This window comes from Terrapene carolina, unplaced genomic scaffold (assembly GCF_002925995.2).
Source record: "Terrapene carolina triunguis isolate 2854851 unplaced genomic scaffold, T_m_triunguis-2.0 Scaffold131, whole genome shotgun sequence".
In the NCBI taxonomy this organism is placed as follows: domain Eukaryota; kingdom Metazoa; phylum Chordata; order Testudines; family Emydidae; genus Terrapene; species Terrapene triunguis.
In genome coordinates this window covers 1528516-1548384 of record NW_020664482.1, presented here as the reverse complement: position 1 = coordinate 1548384, position 19869 = coordinate 1528516, and the positions used below count along the sequence as shown (strand labels likewise).

The window sequence follows — 19869 nt, the reverse complement described above, 5'->3', positions numbered from 1 at the left end:
GTGTGAACATCTCCGCGCCCAGGTTCACAACAGCAAGCTAACGCAAACCCGGGGGCAGTTAGTGACAAGATGGAGATTTGCTACAAGCTTTTGCACAGTGACAGATGATGTGCTGATGGCGGCAATATCCTGGCCGAACCTTACTGAATTAAATGACTGTATCATTGTGGGCCAGGCATTGTGCAGAATTCCCTGCCAGGGATTAAGAACAGTGGAGGGTGATTAGGCAAATTCACTTGGGTTGCAATATCGTCCAAGCAGTACCACCACCTGGAGAGGCTCCCATGGGCTGGGTCAGACTGGATTCTCCAGTGACCAACAGACAAAGAAAGGACTTAGGTTAAACCTTGTGGGGGAGGGATAGCTCAGTGGTTTGAGCATTGGCCTGCTAACCCCAGGGTTGAGAGTTCAATCCTTGAGGGGGCCACTTAGGGATCTGGGGCAAAATCAGTACTTGGTCCTGCTAGTGAAGGCAGGGGGCTGGACTCGATGACCTTTCAGGGTCCCTTCCAGTTCTAGGAGATAGGATATCTCCATTAATTAATTAATAAAAAAAAACCCCCTGACTCCAGGCCTTCGTTCTGATCCAGCAAATGGACAGGTTCCAATCTTTGCTGGGAAGAGTTGGAATGACTCATTCTTGTTCTGAGCCAAAGGGGTTATGACCTGGGAACTGCAGGAAAACCTCACGGGGAGGGGGTTGAAGGACTGCTTAGAGCCGGTGTTGGGATGTCATCTGGTAAGCTCATTATCATGCCCATAGGTTCTTTTATTGTTTTTCCTGGAATGCTTTTACCGTAGGAATATGTGCTTGCTTAGAAAGAGCTGTGTGGTGATGTCACCATGGCAATGACACTGTTTCTTGTCTCTGAGGAGGAAAGTAACGCAGTCCTGATGTTGCTGGGGAATTCACAGTGTAGGCAGGGTGCTCGGCAGCCTGACAATACCCTGGTCAGGAGGGAGAGAGACGCATGTCTCCACCCAAGAGAGGTGTCGGCTGGAGAGCCAGAAGCCGAAACATGGGTGCCCTGGCTGGACCATGGAGGGAAATACAGGTCCAGTTGCCCTGAACTGTGATGCTGATCAATGCCATTTACCTGCAATAACCTCTCAAAAGACTTGCCATGCATTAAAGAGCTTTACGTACCAAACCCCATGTTTCAGGGGAAGAATCTAATTCACACTGACATTCGGAATTAAGTATAATGGCCCACATCTGTCTTCAGTGCAGCCCACATCATGCAGCTGGTTGTCAGGATGACAGTGGACGCTGGGTACGGTCTCCGGAGAAGCCGCTGAAGTTCAACCAGTACTGAAAGGAACAATGATTCCCCAGTGGAAGGTCTGATCATGTCTCTCTCCTTTTCAGTCAAACCTTCTCCGCCTGAGAAGCTGTCGGTTTCCATTTCTGCCTATGAGGATGTTCATGTGGAATGGAGCCCTCCTGCTCGGGGTGCGCCCCCGCAGTGCCTGGACTACGAGGTGCAGCTGACGGAACACGATGGCGATGCTGATGCTCCCTGGACGGTATGCGACGCACACGGTTGTTGATAACCAGCTTTCCTACACAGGGTTCTAGTTTAAGATGAGCAAGAAGGTTGCTCATCCTGAAGCCTGTTCCATCTCCTCGCCGTCAGGATGGGATGGGCGGGCCGGAAGCTGAAGCAGGCAAGGAACAGCCCTGAACTGAATGGTGGGAAGGCTCATTAGCTGCCACCAGTTTGTAAAAGCCGGTGAGGAGTGAGGTTTTATGGGTGCATTGGGGCAAAGTTTGACCCGCTGAAGAGAGAGACTGGCCTAGAGCCTGCTCCAGACGTGCAGTGGTGTAACAGAGGGCAGGATCTGACCTCGACAGATGGAATATAAGGTGACCTATAAAAAGATCCAATCTTGTGCCTTCTGGATTGGACTGTAAGAGCTGCAAGGGGCAGAGAGACGTGGCTGGCAGGTTCGCCATCGTGCCTGCACATGGATGTAAAAGCATGACATTCCTTCCCCCAGCTGAGCTTAGTGCCCCAGGACTCTGACTAGCCCCGACACCAGTACTCGAATGGGTGGGAGGCAGGGGGAGCAGGCTGTCATGCCTGGCTCCCCCGGCTTCCACAGGTGAAGGGGGCAGAGCTGCCTGCACCACGCTCTTCGCAGTGCTTGAATGGGTGGTGGGGATGCTATTGCAAGCAACCTCCCTGCTTGGTGCCTGAACGGGCAGCAGAGGGCAGCGATTGTTATGCCAGACTCTACCTCTTATTGCCAGCTCTTGGAGAGAAGAGAACAAAGGCTTTAAAAAGGGAACGGACGTGTGTTTTGGGGAGGAGCATATCATCACTTCTAGGGGCGACTGTAGCATCAGATGTTCATTTCTTTCTGGGTGGAGCCTGGTTTTATAGCTATGGCCCCTAATTAGGATTTAGGGATCTGGATTCGAATCCAGACTCCACGTGTTACCGCAAGCAAGTCGCTTCATCTCTCTGGGGCTCAGTTTTCCATTTGTAAAATGAGGATAACAGAACTGCCTTTCTCCCGGCTCCTCTGGCCAGTCTGTATAGACTGGAGTCTCTTCAGGGCACGGTGCTGTGCACTGCCCCTGGCAAAAGGGGGCCCTGGGCTCTCCTGAGGCCCCAGGAGATACTTGAACAACTTTCCAATTCAAGCGTCCAAAATATGAAATGTGTCAATCCTGCAGCCTGCGCTCGGCAAAGCTTTCCATGGAATCCACGGGCGTTTCGCCCGAGCAAGCACTTAGGATTTGGCCCAAGGCAAGTGTAATTTTAATGTCTTCAAAGGAGTGACTCTAGCGCTGATGTGCAGTGCCTTCCCTCGTGCCTGTTCCGTTACAATGTGGGCTCCAAAATTGCTAGAATGAATCCCTGTAATGCTGTGTTGACTGGCCAATTATAATCCACCAGTCAGGTAACTTTACGAAGGGCTCCACAAATTAGCAAGAATAAACTGTGGACGTAGCTCACATGCAAGTACAACTGGTTTAGACTGTTGGTTAGTTTGTTCGTTTTACTCATGCTAGGTCTGTAGAAAGCCATCACTAAATGCATGGGTAGTTTGTTCATTTTACTCATGCTAGGTCTGTAGAAAGCCATCACTAAATGCATGTAAAATAAAGAAAGCCGGCCTCCTGGGGGGGTTAACCAGCCTCCGCAGGAGCTGTCGCTATATTGACAGAAGACGCTCTCCCCTTGGCGCTGTCTAGCCCGGGGGTTACGTCAGTGTAACTGCGTAGCTCAGGTGTGTGGAGAGACACAGAGATATACTGATGTCAGTTTCTAGTGTAGAGTTCTGGTCTAAATCCTGTAGCATGTAATCAATCAACCTTCTTTATTCTGCACATTCACTTCTTTCTCAGGCTGTCTCAACCCAAGTGGAAACCGCCTTTACCTTCTCCCAGGCCAATCGCAGCCGCGTCTCATGTGTCCGTGTACGAGGGAAAACAAACATGTTCTGCGCCGACAAGGGCTTTTGGAGTGAATGGACGCGGGAGTGTTTCTACGGTAGGAGACAGTAAAAGAAACTAGTGCGGTTTGGGCCCCCTTTATCGGTCTGTCTTGGGACTGAGAACTGGGGATCTGGCCCAGAGATAGTTTTGCATCTTCAAAGCACATTGCAGACATGGGCTATTTAACCTTCACCAAACACCCCCCATCCCTTCGTTTTACAGGCAGGAAACTGCCTCTTGGTGGCCACGCAGTGCTCTGGTGGCCGCAGAACTGAAACAGTTTTGCTGGGCAGGGGCTAATTTTGCAGAGCTGACTGCAGGGAGTCCGGCACCCCAGTACGCCATGCAGCCCGGTTCCATGAGAACGCTTTCCAAGTCTCCGTGGGGCAGGATTTGGGGACTAGGGCCAGAGGAGGTGCTGTGCTGTCCGTGGGTCCGTTGGCCATTGTTTGTTCTGAATACAGGACCATGCAGCCTCAGGAAGCAGTGGACTGTGGAGAACCACATCCTGGGGGCTCACCAGGGAGACCCCTCTGCACCGCCAGCTACTTGACCTTGGCGTGGAAGGCGAGGGTTTAGCTGCCAGAGGGGATTTCTGGTTGCTGAAATGGGGCTGGGGATTTGGGGAGGAGAGGGCTCTGGGAGGATGAGCCCTTCTCTGAGAAGCAAAGGGGCAGCACGCGGATACAGCCCTCCCTTGCTACGAAGCAGGTGTGTATAGGCTACCCAATAGCAAATCACTTCCCAGGCTGGGTCGCAGCCAATGCATTTCTGGATCTGGTCACCCCAAGACAGCACCAGTCATGAGATTAGCGAGTAAACCCACTTATAAATGCGTGACACACTTCTTCTGGGAAGCAGCATGTGGGGGATCTTGGTTTAATTAGCGGTGAGAGCAGCAGTCTGAATGAAGGCAGGGAAAGTGGAACGCTCCAACAGCAAGTACAGCAGGGTGGTGAGTCTTTGGCCAGACTCGCCTGGAGGGAATATCTGGCTCTAAGCTCATGTTGCGGGGGGCTCAGGATTACACCCCATTCCCTGGAATGTGTGTCTCATCCCATGTAGTCAGACTGCTGCCGTCTGCACACTGGCTGCTAGCAGGCTGGGGTGAAAGCTCAATATGCTGGTGTTTTCCAGCCCATATGGTGTAACCCTTCTGCCCATCTAAGTTGGCAGCAACAAGGGCCGGGTTCTGTATCTAGGGGTTCCGTTTCAATAACACAATGCAAAACCGGCTCGAGCCCCCACCCAGTGACCTGGGACAATTACATACCACCCCCTGGGTGCCTCTAAGAGGCAATACTTCCCCTCTCGCAAGCACGGAGTCTGAGTGTAGCAGAAAATGTTTAATAACATGAAGTAAACAACATCAGCATAAAATTGGAAAAACACCACAAACAGGATTCATAACACAAACCATGAGCAAAACCCACCCCAGCAAATTGGGCTGTGTCCTTTCCCTTTGGTTCTTGAATCCAGCAACCCAAAAATCACCCAGAGTCTCCAAAGTCCAACACCCCAAAGTCTCTTGGGTCCAGCAACCACCCAAAGTCCCAAAAGTCCAACAACCCCCCAAAGTCTCTGTCCCTGGTCAGTGCAGCCCCAGAGTAAAAGGGGGGGCACGCAGGGTGTTAAGGGGCACCTTACGTGATCCGAGGCTGGCCAGCCGTCTGTTTCTCCGTGGGGGTTCCGCCGCAGCCTTCACCACAAGCCAGTCCACTTTCCTGCCATCCCATGAACTGCTCTACTCTACAAGCTGCTCCGCTCCACTCTGCTCACCAACCTGTGAGCCGTTCCAGCCGTCCCCGCAAAGAGCTCCGCTCGCCGTTCCTTGGGTCACTCCAACCGGCCCCACAGGGCTCCACGCCACTCGCTGCTCCTCCAGTCGTCCCCACAAATTGCTCCGCCAGCTGCTGAGCAATATAGCTTCAGGCTCCCCCACTAGTTAACACAGCACTCAGTGATCTCAGCTCTTAATAACATTAGCTCTTTTGTGATTTCAGCTCTTAGCGATTTCAGCTCATAGTATAGTAGGGGAGCCCCAGTGCTGGTGCACCATTGGCCCAAACTGAATTCAGCTCAGCAGCCTGTAACTAGACTCCTAAGGGAATCAAAGTTCGCTCTGACATTCAACAGTGGAGAGAGAAGGCAGTGCAATTGGTGTTTCAAACCCTCAGAGGGGCCCCATACCATCAGGTACAAATACCCGTCCCCATCCTCTCTCAATTCACTGGGTTTTGTAACCCATGCCCCTTGTCAAGCAAGTGCTACTTAGGTAATGGTGAAAGACTCACTCAGTCCTTCTGTCATACAACAGTTCCACTGGCCTTGATTCACAGAATCAGGGTAACAAAACTTTATTCTTCCTGCCCCAATAATAGAGAAACTGGGGATCCCACACCAGCCAAAGTAACCACTTTCAGTTGCTGTGTTTCATGCCAGGCGAGTGGGTGTGCCTATGCAAACAAGATCAGCCCCTGGAGTTCTTTTCCACACTCGCCATAATTCACCACCAGATGTCAGGGTAGAGCTCATCCTGACTCTGCTTACATGGTCTGACCCTCGGGGACGGAGGTCGTAACGGGGACCACCCGAGTTGCGCCCACAGGGAGAGGGGAAGAAGTCAGCAAAATCGTATTGTTGCTAGGAACCTGCCCCGGCTCTCAGCTCTGGGGGCTGAGGGAGCTGAGCTGCGAGACTTCACAGCCGCTGGGAGGGGGAGAAGGAGACCAGCATCCCTCACCCAAACCACCCCCATTGGGTCTTGACATGAACTAAATCCCAGCAGCCTTTGCAACCATGAAGGATTGTGAGATGAGGAGGAAGGCATGGTGGTTTTTTGGGGGGTGAGGAGGTTACACATTAATACATTCAAGCCACACTGGGTTATCACAGGATGCAGGTGACCAATCGTATAGTTTCTGTGACCTGGCTACATGAGTGTCATGGTTACAGTGGGCCTTTCTGGACTGAATTTAAAATCAGTTTCATGAGGTTAGTTGTTTTGAGTCCTAATTCTAAAAAGCTGCTAAGTGCCCTGTACAGCACATGATTGGAGAGGGTTATTCTTATGGGCAGGGCCCCGGAATCAGGCCTTGGCTGTGCCGCAGGCTTCCTGTGTATTCTTGGGCGGGTCACGTAACCCCTCTACGCCTCATGTTCTCATCTGTGAAATGGGCATGCCAGTAATTTCTGTCTCCCCTCTGTCCCCTGGGGCTATTCAGATTGGAAATGTTTTGCGGGAGGCACTTCCTTTCCTTGGCAATTGGAAAAGCTAAAACAAGAATTGTGAAAACGTTCATTCCCTTCGTAAAAACACATTATCACCCCAATTCCACTACCCCGCTGCAAATAGCACCCCAGACTCTCACCAGCCTGCCTGAGATCAGAACTGGGTCCGCTGCCTCAAGGTTTGTGAACGATGGTTCCCTCTTGAAGCGAGTGGGTGATAAAATCTCAGTTCAGCAAAGAGCAGCAATGCTGGACAAAATACGGTCCGCAGCCGGCATAATGTGGCTAAACCTAAAATATTTGCAAGGATTAATGGACGTGTGCAGCATGTTAAAGCTAATAATTAACTAGATGGGAAAATGGGATTTTGTACTTGGCTCCAGTCTTTTTACAGTGTAATGTAATTACTACCAAATGGAGAAATTCCTTTAATGCTTTGTGGTTTGTCTTCACAGTGTCCAGAAAAGATGAAAAGCAGCTGTTCATCCTCATTGCAGTAGTCTTAAGTTTTTTGACTGTCATCATAATATTTATATTAGCTGCACAGTGCAAGAAAAGGTAAGTGCTACGGCAACTCGTAAGCGACATACGTCTGTCTAGCCGTTTCAGATTGTGCAGTTAGAAATGAAATGAAGTAAAGTACAACTGATATAATGTCATATTCTGTCGCCACTGACAGTGACCTGAGAGCAGAACTTGAGCCTTAGACTGGCATTAAACAATATTTGTTTCACATGCTAGCAATGAATATTAAGTTTAATACAATATTAACAGTTACTGTTAACCAACACCGCTATTGTGCATAAACGCAGAGCTCTCCTTATCACACAAATGTCGAAATAAGAGTGACAGTTTTTGTGTCGGCTTCATGATATAAAACATATTAGAAAGGCCCAGGGAGTGAGCGGGTACATCTTCCTCCTAACTGTCAAGGTCAAATTCAGGTGATGTAAATTACACTTCTGATCAGATTTTTCTGTTACCCCAGTGTAATTCTCAACTGTTTCCATTCGTTCCAATGGAGTCACTCCCAACTTACACCAGTGTAACTAATGCCAGCATCTGTGCCCAAAGCCATGGGGGCAGATCTTCAACCCCAGGGTAAATTTGTCCAAGCTGTAGTGGAACTATGTCAGTTCACGTGCAGATGCTGCCCCACTCTTTTTATGCCAATATCGCTTAACCTGCATTGTTGGGTAGACATTTTCCCATATGAATGATTGCACAGAGGGAAGCAGGTCTGGTAAATTAATTACCCACATCCTAGTTACTTAATTAAATGTTCTTTGGGTCAGAAGTATCCCTTAGGATCTATATCAGGCAAATTACCCATGAACCCGATGTTTAGAATCACTCTTTCTCTATGACCACATAATCTCAAAGCACGTGGATAGTCTGTTGTTGTTTTTACTTATGCAGGTGTCAATGCAGAGGAAGAGTTAGCTATAGAAATATTGTCACTCTAATAAGAGTTGAATTGAAGCCTATTAAATAGATCAATTATTTGGATGTCCTGGATTTTATATATTACCTACCCGTTGATATTTCTGTTTTTTATTTGCCTTTTTATATTTTTAAGAACAAATGGAGAGAAAAATATATCACCTACATCTCTATATTTGGACTAATTCCTGAACAAAATGATTTCCAGAGATGCCCTGTGAGATGTCAGTGGAACTTACTGCTGCATTATGCACGTTATTGATGTCCATAATAAAGACCCAGGCCAACTTCAGGTTCCTGGCATTCTTGGCAAATTACACGCTCCAGTGGGATGCTAACGCTGCAAATGGGCTTGTTGTGCAGCTCGTGTCCAATAGATCATCCCAAGAACAGACATGAAACCTGAACTTCTTACGAGACTTTTCTACTTCCCCACCCACACTTAGTATGCTTCTGTAGTCCAACAACACGACGGTCAGAGAAGTTTATTGACTGATGCTGGAATAATTTTTTATGATAAAATAACGGGGCAAAAAAGGAGGCAGTGGAGACTGTGATGAATAATATCGACAGGTCTGCTGTGTGTGTTTATAAGCATGGGTGGAAACACTGTTAACATGATGGAAACTCAGTGGAAGATCAAGATTATACCCACCAGCCTAGGAAAGGTTGCTAGATGCTATCGTCCACAGTCAGCTGAGCGCCATACGGTATATTTCCCTGCTGGCTCCCTCGCTCCCTTCTTTCAGTCCACTGTTAGTTTTTAAACAGGGAACGTTATTTAACTGCATTTATTTAATCATGTCATCTACCATGCCACAGTTATTTGTGAAAGAGGAGACCTTGAAACAGTTTTTGGCAGGAAATGGCTGTGCTTACAAATACAGTGCATGGCAGATGGCTCATTGGAGGAACAAATCCCAAGGATACGCTGTCAAGTGCTGGAAGGGGATGTCCTGCAGGACTTGGACACGGAAAACACGGCTTTACAAAGCACCCAGAGGTGCCTAGATCTGAAAGACCCTTATGCAAAGGAATGCCCAGCAGAGGAAATGTATGACCAGCTTTAAACGAAGCCTGTGGAGTAAAAACAGCCCAGTGCTGATCATGGACAAATCACATTGCACCAATGCTCCTGGAGCTTGCTTTAGGCGTATTCTCACTTTCCACAACTCTCTCAGTGAACACGTGTCCTGGGAGGAGGGTTCAGAAGAAGGAGGGAACTCTCAGTGACTAGCTGATGCTTGGAAAGGTGAATTTCAAATCACCACAAACCTGAGTCCAACAGCTGCCTTCATCTGATCAGAAAATCGTAACGTCCTATGGGCAAAGGGCTGAACCTGCACCCTCACCCGGGGCATGGAAACTGTGTGTGGGTGGGGCTCAGAGACGGACGTGCAGCTGGGGGACAAAAGATGTTTTGAGTATGATTGGGCCTTTGTAACGCCGTGATTGGGCCTCGCTTACTAACAGAGAAGGGAGCAGTCCTGGACTTGACAATATAGCACAAGCACAGAAAAGGTGAACACAGGCGCAAGGCATGGGATGGAATCAGAAATAACTAAACGCTGGCCCTGAGCTGAGACTCTCAGTACCAATCCACCATGTCCCTTCATGCAGAAGTGTTTGGCTCGTGGATGTTTCTGAAATACACTGGCAAAGGGAGCAGTCCATATGAATGCTGTCGGGAATGTTTGTTTAAAAGCACACTGGCTCATTCTTTCTTTACTCTGATTTTCAAACGGCACACAGGCACTGGGGCATACTAAAAAAGTGCGTCAAACTGCCTGATGGATGTGTGCATCCGTGCACAGTTACTGCATGTCAGTCAGGTGTGTGTGCAGGCAAGGGGCCCGCTGGGTGCATAACCAATGACTTGCACTGCAATGCAATTAAATGTAAATGCAAAAAAAAAAAATGTAAATTAGGTGCAGGATTGCACGTGCAAATGGGAAATGTTTAATTTTCAATATGACATTTTGAGACAAATGACCAACTGCCACAACAAACAAACGTTGAGCCAGGCCAACTTCCCACCCTTGGTTCAGGAGCATCCTGAAGCATCTTACCCCAGCTGATGCAGCGATGAGCTGATATACCACCTCTTCTCAGGTAGCTGCAGCCCCCTCAGGACTCAGTGCCTCGTTCGTGTTCACAATTAGGAAAGTTGAAAGCCTCCCGTAAGTGGCGAGCTCTGTAAATAAAATAGCAGGCGTGACAGAGAGGCTGAAGTGGAGCGCCTGCCTGCTGCAGATGTGCAAAGCTGCTGCTGTCTGAGAAGCAGGTCAGCCTGGCCAGGGACTCCCCAAATTAAACCGTATTGCACGAAGACAAATGGCTCACGCCAGCGAGAGGCTGCTGGCAAGCTGCCCAGCGCTCTGCGCAGCTGAAAGGAGGTCAATGACCAGCGGTGTGCTGGGGGACAGATTAGTGTGGTTTGCGGTGTCAGCATGTAAGTTGCTGCTGTATGTGGGCTGGGGAGATGCAGGGGCCAATTTCTTTTCGCGACCCAGCATAAGTGGCTGGTATCAGATTACCTGCCTGGGCTTTCGTGCAGGTGTGGTGTGTGCTTGTGATCCCCTCATCACTCCCCCACACACTGTCATTGCAGCTGGCAATAAGCCATTACGAGCTGCTACAGTGGCTGGTTTGGTTAACCCAAAATAGCCCACACAGCCGCTATTATCTTAGTGCTCCGTCCTGTGAGTAATACTACACGCTAAACTAGGGGCCACATGCAGGGCCGGCTCCAGGGTTTTGGCCGCCCCAAGCAGCCAAAAAAAATTTTAAAAAAAGCCGCGATCGCGATCTGCGGCGGTAATTCGGCGGAAGGTCCTTCGCTCCCAGCCGGAGAGAGGGACCATCCGCCGAATTGCCGCCGAATCGCTGGACCTGCCGCCTCTTTCCGCAGTGGCCGCCCCAAGCACCTGCTTGCCAAGCTGGTGCCTGGAACCGGCCCTGGCCACAGTCCACACAGCTGTGGTACTTGAGTGTGGCAACCTATTCTCCCGTAGTCACCCAGTCTTGTCAGTGGCTGGCCTGCATGTTTTGGATAGTAATAAACATATTCACACTGACTCATCTCCAGGCCACGCAGATTCTTCCGAGACCTAGTGAGTAAGACACACATGGGATTATTTAAGTCTTGGGGAGGAAAAATGTATTCGAAGCATTTGGTAATGTTTATAATGGGCAGAAAAAAAGGCTGGGAATTACCATGGTCACACGAATGTTGATGTGACGTCCCAACACCCTGTAGACGGTTGGAGAGGGAAGAAGAAATTAACCGAAAGCACAGCTTGACTTCTGTGACAGTCACAAAAGAAATGACACGAATTAAACGTTGCTGCCACCTCGGTTACCTCACTCAGGCAAGTGTTACTGCAAAGTTTATTTTTTTAAAACGCTTATAAAACAGGCTAAGAAACTATGTAACTGGGGGACAGGGGTGAGGTGTGTTGGCTGCTTGGCCCAGTGGGTCAAGAAACATAACAGGACTTTGAGGCTCATTTCAAGTCCACTGCATCTGTCAGGTTGCTTAATGTTGTACCAGGGGCTGTACATTTACCTTGGACCATATTTATTTTTGATACGTGTATTAGTGCTTATTTCCTAAATTAATAAACTTTCTTGCCACAAAAATCAGTGGCCAAACACATCCAAACTTTATTGTTATTCCAGTAGGGGGGGAAAAGACCAGAATCAAAATAAGAATTTATTCCAAATGCACAAGTTGTCTCTACCCTGGTGATTAAAAGGTATTATTTTCAGATGTGCACTTCTACCTGAAGTACCTCACACACTCTAACAAACCCAAAGAGGGGGGAAAGGCCTGGTCTGGTGTAGTTCTGCAGACATGCGCCAACAGTTACTGAAGAATTGAAAGGCCTGAGTGAAAAGAAAAACTCAAAAGAACTCAGGGCGTGTCTGCTAGTGGAAAGCTGCATCGTGCCATTGGCTCTGATTTGCTCGGCAGCAGGGGCGGATCTGGGCCACTAGCCCTAGCATGTGGAGGGGGTAAAGCCTCCAGCCAGGTAGGCCTTATCCAGTGGGGTACAGGGAGAAAAAACTGAGCATAGGAAAAATCTCCTGAGAGAGAGGAAAAAAACCCCACCCCCATGTGCAGCTGGGCCCAATGGAAAGCACCATTGCTGGGAATGGAGGAAGCGCTGAAGCATCGCAGGTAGGGCTCACTCCTGCCTTGCCAGGGGAAGGGCTCTGCCCTCTTCAGCGACGCTATTCTAGAACAATGCTGCCGGTTCAGGGCAGGCCCGCCAGCCAGCGGGCGTGGTGTGACACTTTGTTCCTGCTCCATGATGGGGACCAAAAGCTATAAACATAGTTTGCTTTGATCCTGCACATTCTCACTATGACCCCGGGGCCTGATCCTTTTTTGCCAGAGAAAGGGCAGGGAGCAAGTCTCATCAGGCCGCCTCCAAAATCCAAGGATGCCCTGCAGTGCTAACGATCAGGTCACCAGCTTTGGCTGTAGGCTCACTGGAACAGACAGCCAAGTTTGAAAAGTTTGGCTGTAACGTCCACGACTTTTTTTTAAATAAACTGGACTTGCATTCAGTCTGGGCCTTACTTGTCTTTATAACAGCAACTCTGACAAACACAGAGAGCCATTTGCCCATTTCCCTCTGGGTTACAACAGCCAGCCAGCGCCGTAAAACTCAGCCGCAGTCAGGCTGCCGGTATAATCCTGGTGCACAAACATGGCAGCAGGCGCAAACTGCCAGTTTTCAGAGTCTCAGACCCTGTTTGCCTGTGAAGGCAGGAAGACGGCGCGCATCGCCAGCCGGCAGAGCGGCCGTTCCCTGCAAGAGACGCTGTGCCACTCTCGCGCTGCAAGAGCCCAGGTGCTGAATACCCTGTATGCCATCCTCCAAGGGGGGGGCAAGGTCAGGCCCAGCCAGGAAATCATCCAGTAACAAAAGGCAGGGTGTGGGGATGTCGGATGAGAGCACCGGTGGGGAGGCAGAACGCTCCCTCTGCCCTCCCTGCGGCAGGCGCCACTTTCTCTCCTCCGAGCTGGGCACTGTACCCTGCCGGGCTGGTCGGCAGCTGGCCGCGAGTTTGCTGCTGTTACAGGATGGAGCGTGGGCCAGGGGGCAGGAAGTCAGCAGAGATGGTCCCAATGCTCCCGCCTGCCCTAGGGGCTGTGAGTACTGGGGGGGAGGGAGGGATCACCTCCACACCTCCCATACAAGTGCTGCTAACCTCTGTGATAACAGTGCTACGGCTGCTACACTGCCTCCGTCACGCCCAAACTGCCATTCACCACCCCCGAGGCTGCTCCGCACGCCAGTGTCTAATCCTGGGGTGAAATGCCCCAAGTTGGGGTGATCCCCACCCCCAGCCTCCTTGCAGGCAACAGAACTAACCATATTGATGGGCGCAGGGATTGAGTTCGCCGCTGCCCGGCCCTGCACTAGTGGCCCTGTACAGCAGCAGCCCGGCACTGGCTGGAGACACCGGTGTGGCCCCAGACATACTACTCGCATCCCAGGTGGCCCCGGGGGGTAGCTGTGCTGAATGCAGCCATCGCGCGCCTCCGCCTTGTCCCCCCGCCGGGCAGCCTCAGGGAGCCTGGCACAGAACGAGTTTCGCCCACGTGAGCCAGGCGGGTTAGCTTTAGGCTCCCAGCAGGCCAGGGTGGGGCTGAGTGTGGTTGCGAGGGGCCAGTGTGGGACTGTCATTAACCAGGCATTGTGCGTTTGCGCCCAGCGGCTGTGTGCCTTGCAGTACAGGGTGAAGGGCACACTCAGTCACCTCTGTCTAAAAGGCTCACGGCTGCCCCTACAAAGAACAGGCTCATAACCTGGGTTTCTGATGCCACTCAGCCCTTTGTGTAACACCCTAAACACGTTTCACGTGCACTGCCCCAGTAGTACCTGGCCGGCCGAGTTACTTATCAGTGATGGCCATTACCCGCCCCCAGGCAGGTAGGGAGGCGTGTGGTCTTGACCAGGGAGGAGACAGGAATATGCAGCGCTGGAGAAAACAGACCTGCTGGTCAGCTGGGCGGGTGCGTGGGTCAGAGGGGGCTGAGCCGGCGGGGCAGAGCTCTGGGCTTGAACTAGGGTGGCCAGGTGTTCGACCAGAACGTCTGATTGGGAAGAGACCCTGGTGCTGTTACCTCTGCCACTGTGGGGGGGGGGGGGGGGGGGCGGCTGGGGGGGGGGCCGGGGGGGGCAGCTCCCTGGCCCCAGGCTGCAAAGACAAGACCAGTGCCATTGGGGGAGGGGGAGGGGGGAACCTATCTGAACCCCCCCACACACACTGTACCTCAATCTACCCACTTGTCCCTTTGCCCCAGGGACCCACGTCTTCCCTGCTGTGGCTTGCTTTCCCCAGCCCCTTGCTCCAGGGACCCCCCCTCCCCACCGTGCCCCGATTTCCCCCCCCCAGTCCCCCGCCCCGGGGGGGCGGACCCGCCCGTCCCCCCCCCCCCGCTGTGCCCCAATTGGGCCGCCAGGCAGGTGCCACATCAGCCCCTCCCTGCCCGGCTCTGCAGGCGGCCAGTGAGACCTGGGAGGCTGAGGGAGCGAGCGGGCGGGCTTTCTGAGTGTGTTCTCGCTGGCCCCAGTCACCCATTCGCTTCCACTCTCCAGCCGGACAGTGGCTTGGCCTCATCTTCCATAGGCCTCCCCCCACCCCCGTCCCAGCCAGGCTCCTTCAGCTTCTGCCTGGTCCCCCCAGCTGGATTCCCGGGCCGCCCGCCTCGCCTCGGCAGGCACGGTGCGGGCACAGCCAGCTGCTGCGGGTGCACGCACCCCTCCCTGGGCTGCCAGTATGACGAGCACTTTCTAGCATGGCCCCAGGCCAGCAGTCCCCCCGGCGCCGCACAGCGCTGTGTGCTTGGCCTGAATTGCTCTGCTGCCCGGGTGGCTTTGCCCAGGAAACAGTGGGAAGCGGGGACAGCCACCTTCCTACGGGAGTCCCCAAATTGCATTAACCTCATTTGAAAGAGCCATTCCTCTACGTTATGGCTCGGGAGGGGCGGGGAGGGGGGTCGTCTAGTGCCTGGCACAGTAATTCTGGAACGGGCATGGCCACTAACCTTACACATTTGGAAAGTGTTGATATTTATACTTGGCACGGTTGCACCTAAGGACCCCGGTAATAGTAAAACTGATCAGCACTAAAATAATGGTTAGCTAGTAAACCGCCCAACGCCTTTGGGTAGTCGGTAAATACAGTGTTACTTGGCCCAGTTTTCATGTAGGGAAACTGAGTCACAGGGAGGGCGCTGGTGCGGGCTGAGTCACAGCACAAGATCGGGGCAGAGCTGGTAGCCCCGACTCGCAGGGCCCTGTGACACGTGTGTTTTCAGTGAAGGGGAAATAATTGTGAGCTGAATGTCAGGGGCCTCGGTAATGGAACCTCCCCTGCCCAACATCTTTCCCCCAAGGTGCCGCCTCTCCCCCCTCCAGCACCACCCTAACCCCCATCCATTCTCTTCTCCTCTCCCACTCACTCACTAGTCTTCCCCTCTCCGCTGCCCCGCCCTGTTGCCTGGGTCGGCGGGACTCTCCTGCGGGAGTCTGTCTGGGAGCTGCAGCTGCCCCAGGCGGGTAGGAGGCAGCCCCGGCTGAGTAGGGGCTGGTGCCGGTGATGACCCAGCACCTCCCCTGCCTGCAGTAACTGTCCCGTGGGTGTCAGGTCAATAGATCTCACCAGATACTCTCAGGTCCCCTTTTCGACTGGACTTTCCAGTCGAAAACCAGGCACCTGGCCACCCTAAAGGGGCCGACAGTTCCAGCACGCTCTCCCGCTCCACAGACACAAGGCCAGTGACCACCAGCCATTCAGCCTGCAGGGGTCTAACTGCCAAACAATGGCGATATGATGCAGAGCTGAAGGACACTTTTCCTAATGTGTGGAGAGCTTGGAGGATTCTGCTCACAGGCGCGAGTGGTGAGTGCAGCTTTTCAAAGCTCAGGATCATTATCTGCAATCAACGATGGCTGATGAGCGACTGACATCGCTTGGGATTGGCCAGTCTTTGGATCTCTCTGATTCTCTGCTTCAGTTCACAGGGGCGAAGGTGAGAAAAGCGATGTTTTGAACTAAAGGACGAGGGTTTGCATTCTAAGGCTGGCACCTACCGTAACGCTGTTTAATACTGGTCCGCCCAATGTTGGTGCACAGTTCAATTTCGTGATGTTAGCACATTTCAGTTATTCTTAAAATTAAAAAGTTTCTATAAGCTTAGAGGTAACAATTTTTTATTTGCTTACATATGGCATGAATAAATACAGATTTACAGACCCTAGCATGCAAATTTATGGTCTTATATAACAGGGATAAGTCATGCATGAAAATTGTGCATCAATGTCATGAAATGGGCTACAAAAGCAACAACAAATAAGGTATTTAAATGGTTAACAAATGGGGGAAGGGGCACCAAAGACGCTCCTCTTGGGGTGCCCTTTGGTTTAGGGCTGGGCCTGGCTGCAGGCCTTGCAAGAGAATGTAAACTGGACCTATTCTGAAGGGCAAAGCCAGTCTCCCTTAGCTCGTAACGCGATGTAAGATCAGAGCAGTCGAGCGATGCATGTCTGCTGCTTGTTGTTTTAACATCATTTCCCCTACTGGTTCGTGCCATTTGCGAATACCCCTGCTTGTTCTGAGGTGATTTGCAGCGCCCCAGAAGGGGTCAGAGCTGCGTGCTATAAAGCAGCTGGCACAGATGGGGTGTTGTATCCAGCTCCCGGGCTAGGAGGGGGAGAAGTGCGAGATTCCACCCCACGACTGGTATGGGCAGGAGGCCTGACACCTGAGGGGATGCACAGAGACCAGCAGCACTGTGACCCTGGAACCTGCAGCATGTAAACTCAGTTTACCAAACAGAATAAAGTCAGCAAAATTATTGTGTCCCGTGGCAGGCAACCAAAACCCATGCCAGCAAAATACCTCCCCGCTCCTCCAACTTTAGCCATGAAAGTAAACCCAGGTGGCTGCTCTTTAAGTGAGTCTGAGCTCAGCGACAATGCTTTCAGCATGGAGCAAACGCCACTAAGCGCCGTATCCATTGTAGTAACTCTTGGCAAAAGCACAGGCTGGGACTCTGTCTTTCATCAGCCCATGTTTGTTGGTCGTGTTGACATTCACCCGTCTGAACCTCTCACTGTGCTTGTTTTTTTCCTTACTTGGATTGATAAAGTCTTTACAACATTAAAACACAACCCACAAGAAATGATTGTTCCTGAAGGACTGTCCCTGGACAGCATCAATGCTTGTCAAATACTTGAAAACAAGACTCTGCACTTGCTGCAGGGGAATGAAAAATCAATAAGGGTGTCTGTCATTGCCTAACAGCATTTGATGCGGTAAGTAACAAAGCAGACGGGGCAAAGGTCAGTTACACTAACGGCACCTGACTGCAGGGATGAAAAGCACCTGGACAGACTTCACTGCATCGAACCCCGTGGACAAGCGCTGATTTCTCACCAAAAGCAACAACAGACTGATAGAAGAGAACATACCTTTCATTCGATCCTTTTCAGTCCTCGGTGACTTCCTTTGTCCTGGCTGAGTCACCCTGGGCCCCCAGCTAATCACTTTACAGTGGGTTGAGGAGTAGAGCCTGAGCAATGAGAAAAATGACATTGAAACAAGTCAGCTCCGGTCAGGAACAGGCGTTTCACTCCGGTGGTGAGGTGAGGGAGGGAATGAAAAAGGCGGCCAGACGGTTCTATTGTAGACCGCGATGGAGTTGTTGGCTGGGTAAAGGGAGCTCATATAGGAGCTAAACCGTCATGACCACTGGGTGTCAGCATTTGTACTTGAATCCAAATGATCAGAATAAAGCAGATCTACAGTAATTCTACAAGGCCAGAATTTGGTATTTAGTGCTCTGAAGTTAAATGGAGGCAGATTTTCTGCTGCAGCTGAGGTCTGCTCACTAAGGGCTCCCCGGCTTCTTGATTCTCTGCCCCAAACCTGCTCCTGGCATGGACCAGAGCCGCTAAATCCCTGCCCCCCGCCAAGGTTGGGATGCGGCGGCTGCAGGGGTGGGTGTAGGGGTGTTCACTGCATCACATGTGCACCTGCGGGAGAGCGGGCCAGACGGTATTTCAGTGCTTTGCAGTGCTGAGTGGACCTGACTTGCATGTGATGGATGAAGGATTGTTATTTATCAATGGCTTCTGGCGAGGCATGTGACCAGTTTCTAGTTTGTGGCCACATATAAACAAAGGCAGCTTCAAGCAAGCGGGGGTAGTGGGGAGCGTCTCCCATGGACGCCTCTATGCCCGAGTCAATGGGAGCGGAACAGTGGTGTAAGTGACACCCAGGGAAGGACTCAGCTCAGGCTGGTGCAAATCTGGAGTAACTCCATTACAGTCAATGGAGCCACACCAGGTCTATAGTTACACCCTGGTTTAGGTGAGACGGTAAGTGGCAAAGCGTGCCTTGCACCCCTCTGGCATTCAGCGTGTGGGTCACACGCTGGGGCTGCTGCAGGGGGAGTGTAAGGAAATACAACTAAGGAAGCAGTAAGTGAAAGCAGCTCCCCCCCCCCACACACACTCTTCAGCTTATGCCTGCACCATCCCCAACGGGCCCGAGGGCCAACTTCACCCCTGGGGGAAAACTCTCATTGACGGAACAATTGCGTTCATATCTGACTCTCAGCTCCTGCTCCAGGCACGCAAGGCCCCAGAGAACGGGCCAGGTACAGGGCAGGACAGATAGCTCAGGGGTGGGACAGATAGCTCAGTGGTTTGGCCTGCTAAACCCAGGGTTGTGAGTTCAATCCTTGAGGGGGCCACTTAGGGATCTGGGGCAAAAGTCAGTACTTGGTCCTGCTAGTGAAGGCAGGGGGCTGGACTCGACTCAATGACCATTCAGGGTCCTTTCCAGTTCTGAGATAGGTCTCTCTCTCTCTCTCTCTCTCTCTCTATATATATACACTCCTCATCTAAAAAAAGATATACTGGCACTAGAAAAGGTTCAGAAAAGGGCAACTAAAATGATTAGGGGTTTGGAACGGGTCCCATATAAGGAGAGATTAAAGAGGCTAGGACTCTTCAGCTTGGAAAAGAGGAGACTAAGGGGGGATATGATAGAGGTATATAAAATCATGAGTGATGTGGATAAGGAAAAGTTATTTACTTATTCCCATAATACAGGAACTAGAGGTCACCAAATGAAATTAATAGGCAGCAGGTTTAAAACAAATACAAGGAAGTTCTTCTTCACGCAGCGCACAGTCAACTTGTGGAACTCCTTACCTGAGGAGGTTGTGAAGGCTAGGACTATAACAGCGTTTAAAAGAGAACTGGATAAATTCATGGTGGTTAAGTCCATTAATGGCTATTCCCCAGGATGGGTAAGGAATGGTGTCCCTAGCCTCTGTTTGTCAGAGGATGCAGATGGATGGCAGAAGAGAGATCACTTGATCATTGCCTGTTAGGTTCACTCCCTCGGGGGCACCTGGCATTGGTCACTGTCGGTAGACAGGATACTGGGCTAGATGGACCTTTGGTCTGACCCGATACGGCCGTTCTTATGTATGTTCTCCTGGTGCCGGGCTGAGTACCGCTGACTGAATGGCAGGTGGTGACGCGTCTCTTCTTTAAGAGACAGCCCAGAGATAATGCTGAAGGCCTCCTAAAACCACGTGACACTATGCCAACCTTCAGCACCGACCTGGTCCATTGTCAAACAAGCACCTTTGTGCTTTGGCCCCCGCTGCGCCCCATAAATGGACTCCTCAGCCTTCTTCAAATCCCACC

At 51.3% G+C, this 19869-nt stretch overlaps 1 protein-coding gene across 1 annotated transcript in view; it reads left to right on the top strand.

The window, feature by feature from the left end:
- The window catches only part of IL13RA2 (interleukin 13 receptor subunit alpha 2), a 28178-nt gene extending 18138 nt beyond the window's left edge, over positions 1 to 10040 (top strand). Inside the window, exons 7-10 of the mRNA XM_026652928.2 lie at positions 1370 to 1527; positions 3359 to 3503; positions 7135 to 7237; positions 8259 to 10040. Coding sequence (XP_026508713.1) covers positions 1370 to 1527; positions 3359 to 3503; positions 7135 to 7237; positions 8259 to 8307 — 455 coding nt within the window. The 3' untranslated portion in view covers positions 8308 to 10040. The remainder of the gene's footprint in view (positions 1 to 1369; positions 1528 to 3358; positions 3504 to 7134; positions 7238 to 8258) is intronic.
- The last annotated feature ends 9829 nt before the right edge of the window (positions 10041 to 19869 follow it).